Source organism: Solanum pennellii, chromosome 10, assembly GCF_001406875.1.
Source record: "Solanum pennellii chromosome 10, SPENNV200".
NCBI classification, from domain to species: Eukaryota; Viridiplantae; Streptophyta; class Magnoliopsida; order Solanales; family Solanaceae; genus Solanum; species Solanum pennellii.
Genome location: NC_028646.1, coordinates 46,587,365 through 46,601,582, shown reverse-complemented (window position 1 = coordinate 46,601,582; position 14,218 = coordinate 46,587,365). Strand labels below are relative to the sequence as shown.

Below are 14,218 nucleotides of genomic sequence, written 5' to 3'. Positions count from 1 at the left end.
TGTAGCTCTGCTCCTACTAGATACATTGGAATGGGATCAAACACATATTGTGGTATCTAAAAGGGATTATCGATATGGGCTTATTTTATTCTAACGATTGTAGTCCAGACCTTATTGGTTATGTTAATGCAGGATATTTATCTGACCCACACAAAGCTAGATCCCAAACAAGTTACATATTCACATATGAGAATACTGTCATATCTTGGAAATCTACGAATCATATCTTGGAAATCTACGAAATAGTCTACCGTAGCCACTTCATCAAATCATGCTTATGTCCAAGTGATATTGTCGACATTTGACACGGTTTAACATCACAAAGGACTGAACCAACCACCAACTCTTCATAGTATTTGAAAAACATATCATTTGCCTTTGCGATAAAACAAAGATATTTAACATCACATGGACCAAAATGTACCACATGGAAAGTCCATAATGTCTAACATTAGATATGGCTAATTAAAGTACTCAAGGGTGCAAGTACATAATTTAGAGGCAGATAGACAGATACAACCAATATTCAATCCTCCGTTCGGAGTATATAGGGTACTGAACATAGAGATATTCAACCAGGTAATGGGTGTTTGAGAGAGAAAATACAGCATATTAGTGTTTTAAGAACCTTAAAGGTTCAGCCCTACTCCTAAATCTGTAGGCAGATGATGGGTAATGGGTTCCCAGGTATGAAAGCAAAACAAAAGAATAGAATTCTACAATGTTTCTAAAAGGAGTAACTGAGCAAAGAGGCAACTCCCTCTCCCACCTCGAAAAAAAAAACGGATGAAGTACTAAATATTCAAATAAGCAACCACACTTTAGGACCCGGTAACAAAATCAGTCATACCTCCAGTGAAATTGAAAAACAGAACCATCTATTGAAGCAATACACCAAGAACCACAAGCTGACCAGGAAAGGAAGCCTCACTTGAAACAAAAGGACACTCATCCGGGTTTCAGATGTGGAAACAGCGACAACGAACAAGAACCTTCTCCGTGTAGGAGCAACATCAGAACCAGAACAAAATTAATGGACCTCTGTTGCTGAACTCAAGAGTATCTAACAACTTGCCATCTAAAAAGAAACTTAAAAGTCATCCTCCAGCAATCTTTCCCGAACACAAGAGCAATTAGTGGTGTAATAACTTGCAGAAGAATTGTCGCTGTCCAAAATACTTTCTCAAATTAATTACGTTTAAATGCACCCAAACAAGCAAAGAGACCCAACCATGTACTCAAAAAAGGCCATTTGAACAAAGGCAGCCTGTCAAAACGTTAACATCATTAATACTGTAAAGCTGCAAATTAGGAACTGACTAAATGGAGGAATAATGTAATACATTACCCGTTTTTACTCCCATTAACTGTTAACAGATCCTAAGAGAACGCAACAAAAAACCACTTCTAATTCACCCTCGCTTCCCAATTTGACAGGAACACGCTTATGTACCACAGAAATTTATCGGCAATACACATTTCTGGCAATTCATCAGACCCATCTATCACCACAAAATTTCAGAGGTACAATTGTGAACACAAGAGATCATTATGGTTCCGGCAGCAAACAACAGTATTCTACTTTCCAAGCCAACAAAGCAAATAACCAGCAGCCATAGTAGCATTCAAAAGTGTGAGACCACATTCATAAGTGTGAATTAAGCACGCATAAGATCCCAATCAATCCATACTATAGAACATTTATGGACATAGAACAGTAGATTAAAGTGCCAGGTTTCATAAGTTCAAAAGATCGATCCACTTCTTCTCACAGGCCAAGGAAACAAGATGCCATGAGACATAACCCTCTGTATCCAGCTTGGTTGGCGCCTAGCTCTTCAGCTGCAACCGACAGGTTAAACTTCAGGTACCACAATTAAATGGCTCAATGAACATCATACAGTAAAATCAGAAAGTCCAAAATACCTACGCACCTTAAAGCATTAACCAGCGCGAGAGCCAGAACCCCGACGATCATATGGCCCTGAACGATCACGGTTATATCGTTCACCTCCCCCATGTCCACCGCCATCCCTGCTGCTGCGATTTCCAAAGCGATCGCCATTTCTTTCAGGTCCATAACCACTACCTCTAGAACCACCACCTCCGCCACTACCATACCTATCATCTCTGCCGCCATACCGACCACCACGACCTTCTTCACTAGGGCATTCTCTAGCAAAGTGTCCTGGCTTGCCACACTTAAAGCACTCTCCACCACCAGATCCCCGCCCACCTCCATATTCACGATCATTGCGACTGCGATCACGACCTCGATCTCTGTCACGATCATGGGGCCGATTACTATCATAATCTCTACCTGAACTTTGTTGAGGCTGGGCTTTGTCCACAGTGATAGCACGGCCATCCAAATCCATCCCATTCATTGCGTCAATGGCCTCTTCCATTGCTTTCTTTTCATCAAATGTAACAAAACCAAATCCTTTAGATCGGCCGGAGAACTTGTCAACTACAACCTGAACCAAACAGAAAAGAGTTTAGACAATAGAGATGTGGGCATGTTTAAAATCTGTATCCAGATAAAGTACGAGAAAATGGGGAAACAAATAAGGAAAAGGAAAAGAGACGAAAAGGTTGCCACAGGCTTAATCAGAAACCAAACTGTATTCTGCAAAATTTGTCAGTGAAGTGCTCAGAACATGTCTCTAGCATATTACTATTTATTCCTGCACTGAGATTTTTTGTGTCACTGATAGTTTTATGCAGTGGCTGAAATTGCATCTTCCAAAATAAAATGAATTAGGGGGTGTTTGGATTTACTTATTTTTAGGTACTTTTGATTTTTAACCACTTTTTCAGTTTCGGAGGTGTTTGAAAAAGCTAAAAAGTGCTTTTAAGCACTCACCTTTAGGTCAAAAAAGTATAAACTAAGCCAAAAGTAGGGTATCCCCTACTTATGACTTTTAGTTGTTAACAGTATAATTTACTTTTTAGAAGCTTATCCAAACAGGCACGTAGTTCTTTCCTACAAGGCTCCTGAGTTCCAGTAATGACTAGGATGAACTATCCTACAGGCTTAAGAGTGTTAGTTATTAGTTCATGCTAAGACCACTGATCCTATAAGTTTGTAGTATTTCTATTAATCTAAGGAAACTGATGCTTTTTCCAGAATTCCCAGACTATATATGCGGGATGAACAGGTTTTCTATTCAATGAATACAAAGCTACACGTCTTATCAAAAAGACTATGGGGTATCTCACTTATAAATAGACTAGCAAGCTCTTGTAACTACTCACATTTACTTCTTGTTTCAATAAGTAGCTACTCATATGATCCGGCAGTTGAGCATATATTTTCCTGCTCATTTTGCATTTTAGCGCTCTTTAAAAAAGATCATCCAGCTCATTTTGCATTTTAGCGCTCTTTAAAAAAGATCATCCAGCCATTTCAGGTGGGAAACCTCATTCTCCTTTGATTTTCCCTTGCGCATGAGAAGGGAGTACAGCACTATGTGTAAATAAGAAATATAATACTAGTACATAACATGCTACAACAATCAATGTGCAAGAGCTCTTGGAAAAACTGTTTTCATGATTAGAATGAAACCAACTCAAAAGAGGTTAAGAAATGTTTCAATGGATTTCAGCAAAAACAGGCATGGGGAAAGGAAATTGTACCAGCAAAATATTAAATATACCACTTTATCTTATAGGGGAGGAATTGAAAAGGCAAGAATGGACCAACCTAACAGTTTGCACAACAGAAGTACAAGTTGGGTGGGCATTGGAGCTGGGGGTGGGAGAAAGAAGCCCAAACAAATAGAAGAATAACAAGACAACCTGTAAAGAATCATTAACTGTTACCTTGGCATCAAGAAGATTGCCAAACTTCCTAAATGCATCCTTTAGCCCTCGCTCCGATGTTGACCATGATAAGTTACCAATGAAACAGCGGTACTCGTCATCCTCCCCCATTTTTCAATCAGCTTTTTCCTACTGAAAGGGAAAACATATGGGAGAGATGGAAGTGGGGAGGTGGGGTGAGGAAAATCAAGAATGAACAAGAGCTGGAACACATCAAGGCTAAATTAACATAATGTTGGTCCTGTTTATACAGTTTTTACTATGAGACCCATTGTCTTTTCATTACATGACATTCAGTCTCAAAAAGAAAAATTAAAGAAGCGCTTCAAGTAATCATCAATGGTGTGTGTTCCTAATAACTGATCTATTGGACAAATTTTGTTACAAAGATGTAGAGACTACAAGACAAAAGTATCATGCTTTGTCTAGTTAAAAAGAAGGCATAATACATAAACATGACTCTTAACTTAGAGTCAACGAACAACTGTGCCTTCCAACTTTGAATGTGCACAAGTAGACACTTAAACTATTATAAAATTGAACAAGTAGACACAAGTGTCCTACATAGCATAATACACGTAGGATGTCATGTAGGATACAAAATTGTCATGTAAGGTGTCATGTAGGATGAATGTGTTCATTTGCTCAATTTTATACAAGTTTAAGTGTCTATTTGTTCACACACAAAGTTAAAGGTCATAGTTGTCAATTGACACCAAGTTAAGGGTCATATTTATGTATCATGACTAAAAAGAATATGGAAAGAATATTATGCCTCCACTTATCAAATATGTGCCGTGAACATACATATCATGTTATCCTATTCATTTATGTAATTTTCATCAATGCTATGACACTTTGTTTCGGACAACTTTCTAAGTTTTGCAAAATGTAGCTGCTAGAAATCTAAATTGAATGCGGAATAATATAATCAAAAAGTTGATGACTATAAGCAAATAGAAAAGGGGCTGAAAGTAGGTGCAGCAAAGTTCAAACAAGAATTCACTCCCATCTTATAAAATGATATTGTAGAACCTAATGTTTATTGGACTGCAAAGCAACAAGCCCAAACGATCATTCCCAAATAGAAATTCAAGATAATCACATTCTGAAATAAAAAGAATGCAAAAGCTTGCAGACAACCAATATTTCGGCCCTAATCTCCATAAAGAAAAGAAACAAAAAAAACCAGCCTGGTATTAACATTTATCGCCCCCTTTAAAATCCTTAACAAAAGCATCTGAAAAACAAAAGATTTGCATTGTTTTTACATTAAAAAAAAAAAAATTTTACCCCGTACTGCCTACACCCAACTATCATTAATCAAATTTTCAATACTAACACAATATTTGAATCATGAGGAGAGGAATTCGTGTTTCTTAAATGTATGGCTTAAAATGGGTTCTACCAATCAATGATTTAACCTATCACAAGTTTGTTTGGATCACAAAGATTTGTCGGAATGGATGAGCAGTGGGTCACACGCTCATAATCTAAGTTGCTTGGCCCCTGGTGAGAGTACCTAATAAGGGTGCAGATTAGATTCTTCATCCCATATACGTATCCAAGTGCAAATATGGGAGTACAACTGTACAACTAATAAATGTATAGTACGAAATATATATAGTATATATCTCGATTAATTAGAGCTATTGAACTAAAACTAATAAAATTTAGTTCTTTATAAGCACCTAATATTTTATTCATAAGATATGTGGTATAAGCAAAACATTCTCGTCCTTTATATAATTTATATGTGATATAAACACAAAAATCAAACCAAATACCCAATCAATCTATACTTTGCAGTCCTATATGTTATCAAAGCACTCGAGGTAAGTTGACCAAGTTATGGGTGGATTCCACACCATGTTGAGTTGTGTCAATATGGGTTCGGCAAGGATTTCGAAGAGTCCATGCAAGATAGCTTATTATTGAGTTGCAAAAAATTCGCAATAAAGTAAAATTATATCCCAGGTTAAAAAATCAATTTTTCTTAAGCAGGTAATGTAGCCCAAGTTGAAACCAACCATTTGGGCGGGTTGATAGGGGAAACCCATATTAGTCTTCTATTAACACTACTAGAAGCATCCAACCCATTCAAGTTGGATACTTGGAGAGCTTTATACATTTATGGACCAAAATTGATACCAATACTAGAATCATCTTTCAGCCAGGGGAAACAAATTGAACAGACTTAACATGGCAGAACTGAGAAAGAAAAAATTGACCTTCTTTACTTCTGAAACATATAAATATGAATTTGTTGACGAACAAAGAGAAATCAAACATTTGTAAGTCAAACAATTACACAAATAGCAACAAAATCGAAGTAAGACCTCGAATACATGGGAAAAGGAAGTGCAATATATTGTTATTGAAGAATTAAAGATCGATTGATACCTAAAGAGTGAAGAGGCGCAGAGGAGGAAGAGAGAAGGCTTTAGCGTTTGGGGACTGAGGAAGGAATATTTAGGGCTATTATGCATAGAAATGTAGGAGCATCTATTCCCTCTTGCACTCAATGTTCATTTATTTTATATTATTTTATAATATATTGTATTATTTTAATAAATATATTATTTGAATAGATTGAATTGTTCATATCTAACGATGCACATTCATAATTTTGAATAATAAACCTATAAAAAAAAGTATGAAATAGATCTATCATAAAAAAAATAGGTTAAATCATGAAATATGATTATTAAATAATAACTAAAACAATAAAAAGAAATTATTAAGTTAACAATGTTGTCACATCAAATTGATCGTTACATAAAATGAACTTTTTCTTTGTTACCAATCAATGAATTTAAATGATAAGATACTATAAAATTAAGTAACAACCAAAATTAACATTGTATTCAAACTAACAATACAATACAATACAACACGTAACAATCATCCAAACAAGGTGGTTAAGTTGAAGGAAATGACATTAATTATTAAAAGAAATAAGCATTTCTTGTTTGAATGGTTGTTACATGTTATGTTGTGTTGTATTGTATTGTTAGTTTGAATGCAACATTTCTACTATATCGTATTCTTTAAAAGACCAATTTTATATAACGATCGATTTAGTGTGATCGTGTGGCTACCTTAATATTTTCTTCTCATTTCATCTTTATATATTATTTAATAATGAGGAAATGCATAATTATTCCATTAAAGTAAGACCTATTTTTTAAAAAGACATTTTAACTTTGTGGGGGTCCTAATACCCCTTAAACAATTTTAAAGTGTTGTAAATACCCCATTTTTTAACTAACCTCATTTACAAGAAAAGAAGTGTAATCACGCACCAGTTATAATTTGTCACATATTAATTTTTATTTTTCTTATTTTATTAGTTTCTTGTCCTTTGTCTTTCTTCTTTCTTTCTTTTTCTCTTTCTTTATTCTCTTTCTTCTTCTTCTTCATTACCCTCCTCTCTTCTCTTTCTTCATTCTCTTTCTTCATTCTCTTTCTTCTTCTTCTTCGTAACCAAATTCTCTATGTACTGTCATTTTCGTCAATTCTTCAGATAGTCTTCATCACGTCACTATTAGTTTATCATCTTCATCATTAATATTATCAAATTATTGTTAAATCAAAAATAAAATTACTAAAAATTATAAATTGAAAATTAGTAATCACCTTTAATCTACAATGTCCTTTTCAAAATTACAACAATTATGAAGCGAAACACCATTATGATGAAGGCAATGAAATTCTATAATACAAATCGAAAAAGTTTCTTTATTTACATTCTAAAGAACTACATAACAATTTATTTTATTTTTTTAAAAAAAAGAAACAATGTTATCAAGGAGGTTTACAATTATTACTATATTGAAAAAAAATAAGATCAAAAGAAGAAAAAGGAACAAATAGAAGCAAGAAGATAAAGAAAAAAATTAGTGAAGTAAATGGGTCTTTAGAGAAAGGGTAGTTTGTTCTTTGAAAAAATTGGGGAAGAAGATACTAAAAGTAAAGAATTGAAGAAGTACAATAAAATAAATAAAAGAAAAGAAAAAAGAATATTACTAATTAAATAAATGTATAAATAAATATTTGTTTACTTTTTAATTCAGCTCACTCTCTACCAAAGAGTGAACTACACTCTACATGTCACGTAGGCACGTAATGGGACAATAAATTTATTATAAATAAGAATAATGGGGTACTAGGACCCTCACAAAGTTGAAGTGTCTTTTTAAAAAACAGGTCTTAGTTTGATGGGGTAATTATTTATTTCCTCTTTAATAATCATATTTCATCTTTTATCCTATCTTTTCATAATAGCTATATCATGTATCCTACTTTTCTTGTAGGTCGATCACTAAAATTACAGATATGTGACATTATGTGACGACAAAGAATGATACAAACCTATCCAAATAAATTGTGATAAAGTAGCACGTATATCCCTTCCCCGAAGTGTTCACCAAATTTATTTCATATATAGAAAGGTTTATAGTTAAATAAAATTACAAAAAAATGAAGAATAAATAAAAAATACAAATTCAAAAATATAAAACTTAAACAAATTAGTCTCGAGGATCTCATCCCATGGCGACTCTTTAAACTTGAACTTTAAGTTCAACCCTGCTAAGGCACAACTAAAGATACAAACAAGTATATATAACAAGATTAATTATTTCATGGATGTCTCAAACACACATAAGCTAAATCATGGGCACACATACAAAAATTCAAACAAGTAAAGAAACACAATTCATATAACATCACACAAAAAAAATAAATTGTTGAGTGAGCGATCCGGCCTCTAGCCCTTCAATGATGGATTTGTCTTCAAAAAAACCCCAAGTTGTGAAAGAATCTTCGTATGCCCCGGAAGATAGATTGACCTAGCGAAAAGGGCTCTAAGCCTTCACGCAAGCAAGCGCGAGAGAAGCGGAGCACGAAGCTATCGCTTCCCCCGACCGACTAAAATACAACAGTCGCGACCTACTTTGATTCAAAAGAAAGGCGAAGAGAAGAAAAGAAGAGAACTGACCTAGATGTTTCCTTTAAATTATTTTAAAATATAACAACATTCATAATAAATGATACAAGACAAAAAGTAAAGTGATGAACAAAAACTAACTGACTAAGCAAAATATATTTATCAGCAAAATCCAAACCAAACAACAACACAACAAGAAGGAATGAAGTTTTGCGAGAAATTTTACCTTCTTTTTAAGAGGGGAGAGTATTTTTTTTTCTTATTGTTAAAGTATTTAAGAGTGAGAAAATAATTTGAGAAGGGGTCTTCTTTTATAGTGAATAAGGTGGCACACAATAAAGAAAAAATATAATTTTAGAATTAATTATTTAATATTATTTCCTAAAATAAAGAAGGTACAAAATCTTTACCAAACAGCTAAGATTTTATAAAAAATAAACAAGTATGAATCAGTTTAAATCCTAATTACGACAAAAAGAAACACTTAAGAATAGTGACTATGGTACTAATATATACAAATTAGGCAAAAAAAATAATTGTCTAAAGAAGGAAACAATTTTCAGTCCAATTCAAAATTAACAAGAATTACATATGAAATATATGAGCAAATTATATTCATTTAATGGAAAGACTGAATATTAACAAGGTAAGTAATCAGTAAATTACCGTAAATATAACTAAGCAAGTAAAGGTCATTGATGTAAGGCCAAATTATATATTTTTAATTATAATTTATCTCATATTTATTAATTATATTTTTCTTTTTAAGCATAAAGTTTATAAATCATGCTTAATAGTATATTTTATTTGTAGGATTAAATTGTTGGAAAAATAAAAAAGTTTGGAGCTAATAGATTAAATTTAAAAGAATATTGAATACATATGAAAGTTCAGCAAAGAAAATTTGAATTGAAGTTTGACACATCTGCCACTTGTCACAAAATGAACACATCAACTAATTATATTAGGCAGCGAACGAAGCACAGTTTTACGAGAAATCCAATTTCGTCAAAATTTTGGATTTTAAATTTGATTTGAATACAATTATTTTATTCAGGATTTTCTACATTTATAAATAGTCCATAAAAATAATTATTAGAGAGAGAAGGATATAATGTAGAAATTAACTTTGATTAGGTTATATCTTTTCTTCTCCTTTATTTATTTTACATCTTTTATTTGAGTGATTCGTTGTAATTTCTCTATGTCTATGTGGACTGAAGCTTCTCGTTCTTGGGTTATATTTACTTACAATATGACTGTTTAGAGATTTTGATTTGTCATAATTGGTTTGTCATATTAATTGTTCTTATATTCTTGTGATTACTATTTTGATGCTTGATTACCATTAGAATAAATTTAGGGAAAGAGTCAAAATTACCTCTCAACTTTGTTCTATTGGTTGAGTTTATCCCTGCCGTTAAAAGTAAGTTATTTTTAACCTTTCAGTCAATAAACTTAACAAATATACCTCTCCTTGGATGGAAAACCCCAAATCAATAAATTATCCAATTTTAATCCGATCCAACTCACTTAATAATATAACCCATTTTTTTTACCCAAATCAACTTTGTTTTCTCCACCGCCATCACCATCACCACCAAAACGACCACCCTCTCCGATATCCTCTTCACCACTACGATTAAAGTTCAATTGTCGAACTGTTTTACAATCACCTTTTTGCTCATCTACAAATAGTTTTTACTATTTAAATCTGTTTGGAATTCTTACCTCAAAAGTACATTCAGCCTTGACCAAGGAAAATCAATTACTAGGTTCTAAATTTGCAAGCCTTATCTAACTATTAGACAAATTTGTCAAATTATGATTATTAACCGGCGATTACTTATTAGAAATTAGATTTATTATGCTAAATACATATCTCATAACCAAAGGAGAGAACATGGACAAAGTTATTAGCAAATGAATTAAAAAATGGATTGTTGACATTGTAGCTAGGACCTATTTCTTCAGTGACATGGTGAAGCCATGTTTGGATTTTTGACATGGATTTTTGACTTTGCAGAGCTCTAATGCACTATTATTTTACCGTCGGATTTTTCATAGGTGTCAAAGACTTCAATATAGAAGTGTATGAATTAGACGTAGCTAGCTAGTGTTCTGTTATATATTTTGAGTTTTGAAGTTATTATGAAAAAATAGTTTTCGTAATTTAAAGTTGTGTTTAAACATCTATTATCGCTGAAACAAATATGAAATTTTGTGAATGAAAATGAAATTTTACCCAAAAAGTATTCCGGCCTAGCATTTGAAATTTGATTTTTTTTTTTAATAAATCTATATGATCAAAACTGGAGTTAGTCAAAGGTGAATCGAAGAGGATTTACACCTTGAAGCATTTTTTATGGCTCAAAATAAATGATTTTGTTTCTTTTTAAAGATGTACTAATTAAAATATTTGTTTCGTCGGTGATGGTGAAGGAGATCTCGGATAGAGTGGTGGCTTTGGTGTTGATGGTCGTGGAGAAAATAAAATTGATTTTGTAAAAAAAATGGGTTATATTATTAAGTGGGTCGAGTTGGGTTAAAATTGTGTAATTTAAGTAAAAATGAGTAATTTCAATTGATTTGGGGTTTTCCATCCAAGGAGGGGTATATTTGTTAAGTTTATTGATGGTGAAGGTAAAATAACTTGCTTTTAACAGCAGGGGTAAAGTTAACCAATAAAATAAAGTTGAGGGGCAATTTTGACCCTTTTCCCAATAATTTATTATCTTCTTTTGAACTTGGGAGAGGAAAAGAGGGATAGAACGTGGAATATAAGGAGCATGTTTTTTCTTGCATGTCACTTGAATTGATTTGAGATATACCTAGGTGCCTTGCTTGGCTCAAATACAAGAAGACAACTTAACACTACATAGTTGGTTCAGTCTATCGCCGCTCAACGATGCAAGTAGGTTGTTAATTGTGGTAGACGGTTAGAGGTCGGGAGATCATGACTATATTATCAACCCCATGAATCAACTAGATGATCAAATAAGTTGATGAAAGTGTTGCTAAGCATGATTGTTAGTTTAATTATAATCCTAGATCAATTCATTCATCCATTGTGTAAACATCTATCTTTTCTTAGTTAATTATTTTTTAAACTATTTTATATTTATTTTTAGTTTAGTTAATATGTATTCATCTTTTGAAATCCTCCCTTGAATAAATAAATAGAATTAGTATAATTTAGTAAATAGTTAATCAACTAGTTTTTTGGGTTCGATAATCCGACTCTTTAAGGGCCACTATATTACTTGTACGACCGCATACACTTGTGTGTGCAATTGAGAGTAACAGGTATTCATCACAAAAGACTAATATTGAGGTTATAACAATTGTGATCATTCCATTAACCGACCAAATTATATTGATAATATATAATGACATTAGAACCAATTAAAGAAAGACGATTTATAATAAACACTCACCAGAAATCAACAAATGCTCACAGAAGATTAAAAGTTATTAGGGTCATTTATAGATGATTCGAGATAAAGGGCAGTCTAGTATGTGAAAAATCTTAAGCAAATATCATATCAAGGTTCAGATTAAAGGGAAGAAAATCACACTATTCAGAATCATCGAATTAAATAATAACACTTTGATAATAATTTAATTCAAGCATGAAAAACCACAATATATATACAAATCTTGGCAAACACAATAATCCACGAGCATCAAAATGGATGTTGAAAGAACATACCTGGATAGATCCGAAAGGACTCGCCTTAAAACTTTGAAATTCGTAGCTTCATCGAAATCGGAGTCGCTGGAGTTGCTCACCAGTGGTGTAACGTCTAGGACCTTATTGTCTCGTCATGTGGCTGCTTGTTCGAGCAACAATGGCATTCTCGCATCATTTTCGCCGGTGAGAAGGAGAGAGAAGAAGGGGTTTGACTGGGACAAAACGAAGGGTTGATTGGTGGCTCACATTTGCTTTCGTCAGAGGAGTTGGTTGGAATCTTCTCCACTAGAGCTCGCTCTCTCCGTGCTGATGCTAAATGCTGGTTGTTTCCAAAGAGAGAACAAAAATGGAGGAGAAGTGATGGCGGCCAGCGGCTGCTAATCTCGCTAGTGGTTTCACTGTGTTTCACCGAAGGAGAGAAAGAGACAATGGAAGGGAGTCGATAGTGGAGCGACGCAGTTGAAAGGGGAAAAAAGAGTGAAGAGAAAAAAAGTTAGGATTGGTCTTTGATAAGATAGATAAGACATAGATTTTTAATAGGAGTCATTAAATTAATCTGAGATGAGTGGCTAAGATCGATCCTTGAAGGATGGACGAGTTAGATTGAAATGGTGGAAAACTTGAACTGGGTCTGATATGACCATAAATGAAATAAGAAAAAGGCTAAAACTAAAATAAAATTGAATAACAAAAGTCAACAATTCAAGTAAATTGAACCAAAGAGGTTAGATTTAAATGATTTAAGGGAAGATTAGAGAAGTGTTATTCAATTCATAAAAATCTTCATATATTAAAATATTTTCAATTAAGTTAAATACACCTAAAAAATTTTAAAAAACATTTAAATAATAAAAGTAATTTTTTCGAATATGAATATCAATATAATATTTTAATAAAGGAAAAAGGTGTGAAATGTATCTTAATTTTGACCGAAATTGCTGTAACAATACCGAAATTTGGAAAGTACCTTTTACCCTACACTATTTAATAGTGTATTTTTAAAGGTATATATGTGCACACATGTACTTCATAAATATTACATCATCTAAATAATAATGTGTCCACATAGGCACATATTGTAACACCCCAACTTCTCAAAATGTCTAAATAAACTCGTACCTTACCTTCGTGGAAAGACAAAGAGGGTGAGTACTACATTAAGAATGATGTGGTATGTCATTTTTTTTAAGTGTCCAGGGGTTGTATCTCAAGTTTTAAGTAAGGTAAGTCGCAAAATAAAAGTTGGCAAAAGTTATCGTAAGTTCCTTGTTAAACATTCCTCTGAAATTTGGGTCAAATGTCTCGGAAGTTTTCTCCGAATCTATAATGAGTTATGGGGCCCACGACTCATTCAATCGAATTTCTACAAGACTAGTTTCCAATGCATCACATGGTTCATTCATACGACCTCAGAATAGAGAGATATTTGCGATTTTGGGAGACTACACAAGTAGGCACATGAGGTGGATCCCCTAAGTCGGTGGAAGCTTATAAGATAACATCTTATTCATTTTTCTTCATTCCAACTCGTAAGAAACCCATGAAAATAATAGAATCCTCAAATCATCCTTGTATGTTCATGATCTCTTCTTGGCTCCTTATAGAAAATTGCAGTACGTGGCGAGCTCGTCATTTTGGTATAATTTTCACGGCGAATTGAGCGGTGTAACTCTGTGGAGGTTGTGGCAGTAGAGTTATTTTCAGTGGAGTGATTGTATTCATATGTTTTGGTTGTTTAAAGAAAGGTA

General features: G+C 33.2%; 1 protein-coding gene across 2 annotated transcripts; it reads right to left on the bottom strand.

The window, feature by feature from the left end:
- Nucleotides 1–514: 514 nt before the first annotated feature.
- On the bottom strand, nucleotides 515–6,345 carry LOC107002637 (glycine-rich RNA-binding protein RZ1A). 2 transcript variants are annotated; one of them, XM_015200730.2, is made up of 5 exons: nucleotides 6,229–6,345; nucleotides 3,826–3,957; nucleotides 1,935–2,477; nucleotides 1,349–1,842; nucleotides 515–1,267 (listed from the first exon to the last, which is right to left on the bottom strand). In XM_015200730.2, exons 2-3 carry the CDS (start codon nucleotides 3,934–3,936, stop codon nucleotides 1,944–1,946), a joined length of 645 nt encoding a protein of 214 aa, XP_015056216.1. In that variant the 5' UTR covers nucleotides 3,937–3,957; nucleotides 6,229–6,345; the 3' UTR covers nucleotides 515–1,267; nucleotides 1,349–1,842; nucleotides 1,935–1,943. The 2 variants fall into 2 exon arrangements, with proteins under 2 accessions (XP_015056216.1, XP_015056218.1); XM_015200732.2 differs by having other exon boundaries at nucleotides 3,826–3,954.
- Between the last annotated feature and the right edge of the window lie 7,873 nt (nucleotides 6,346–14,218).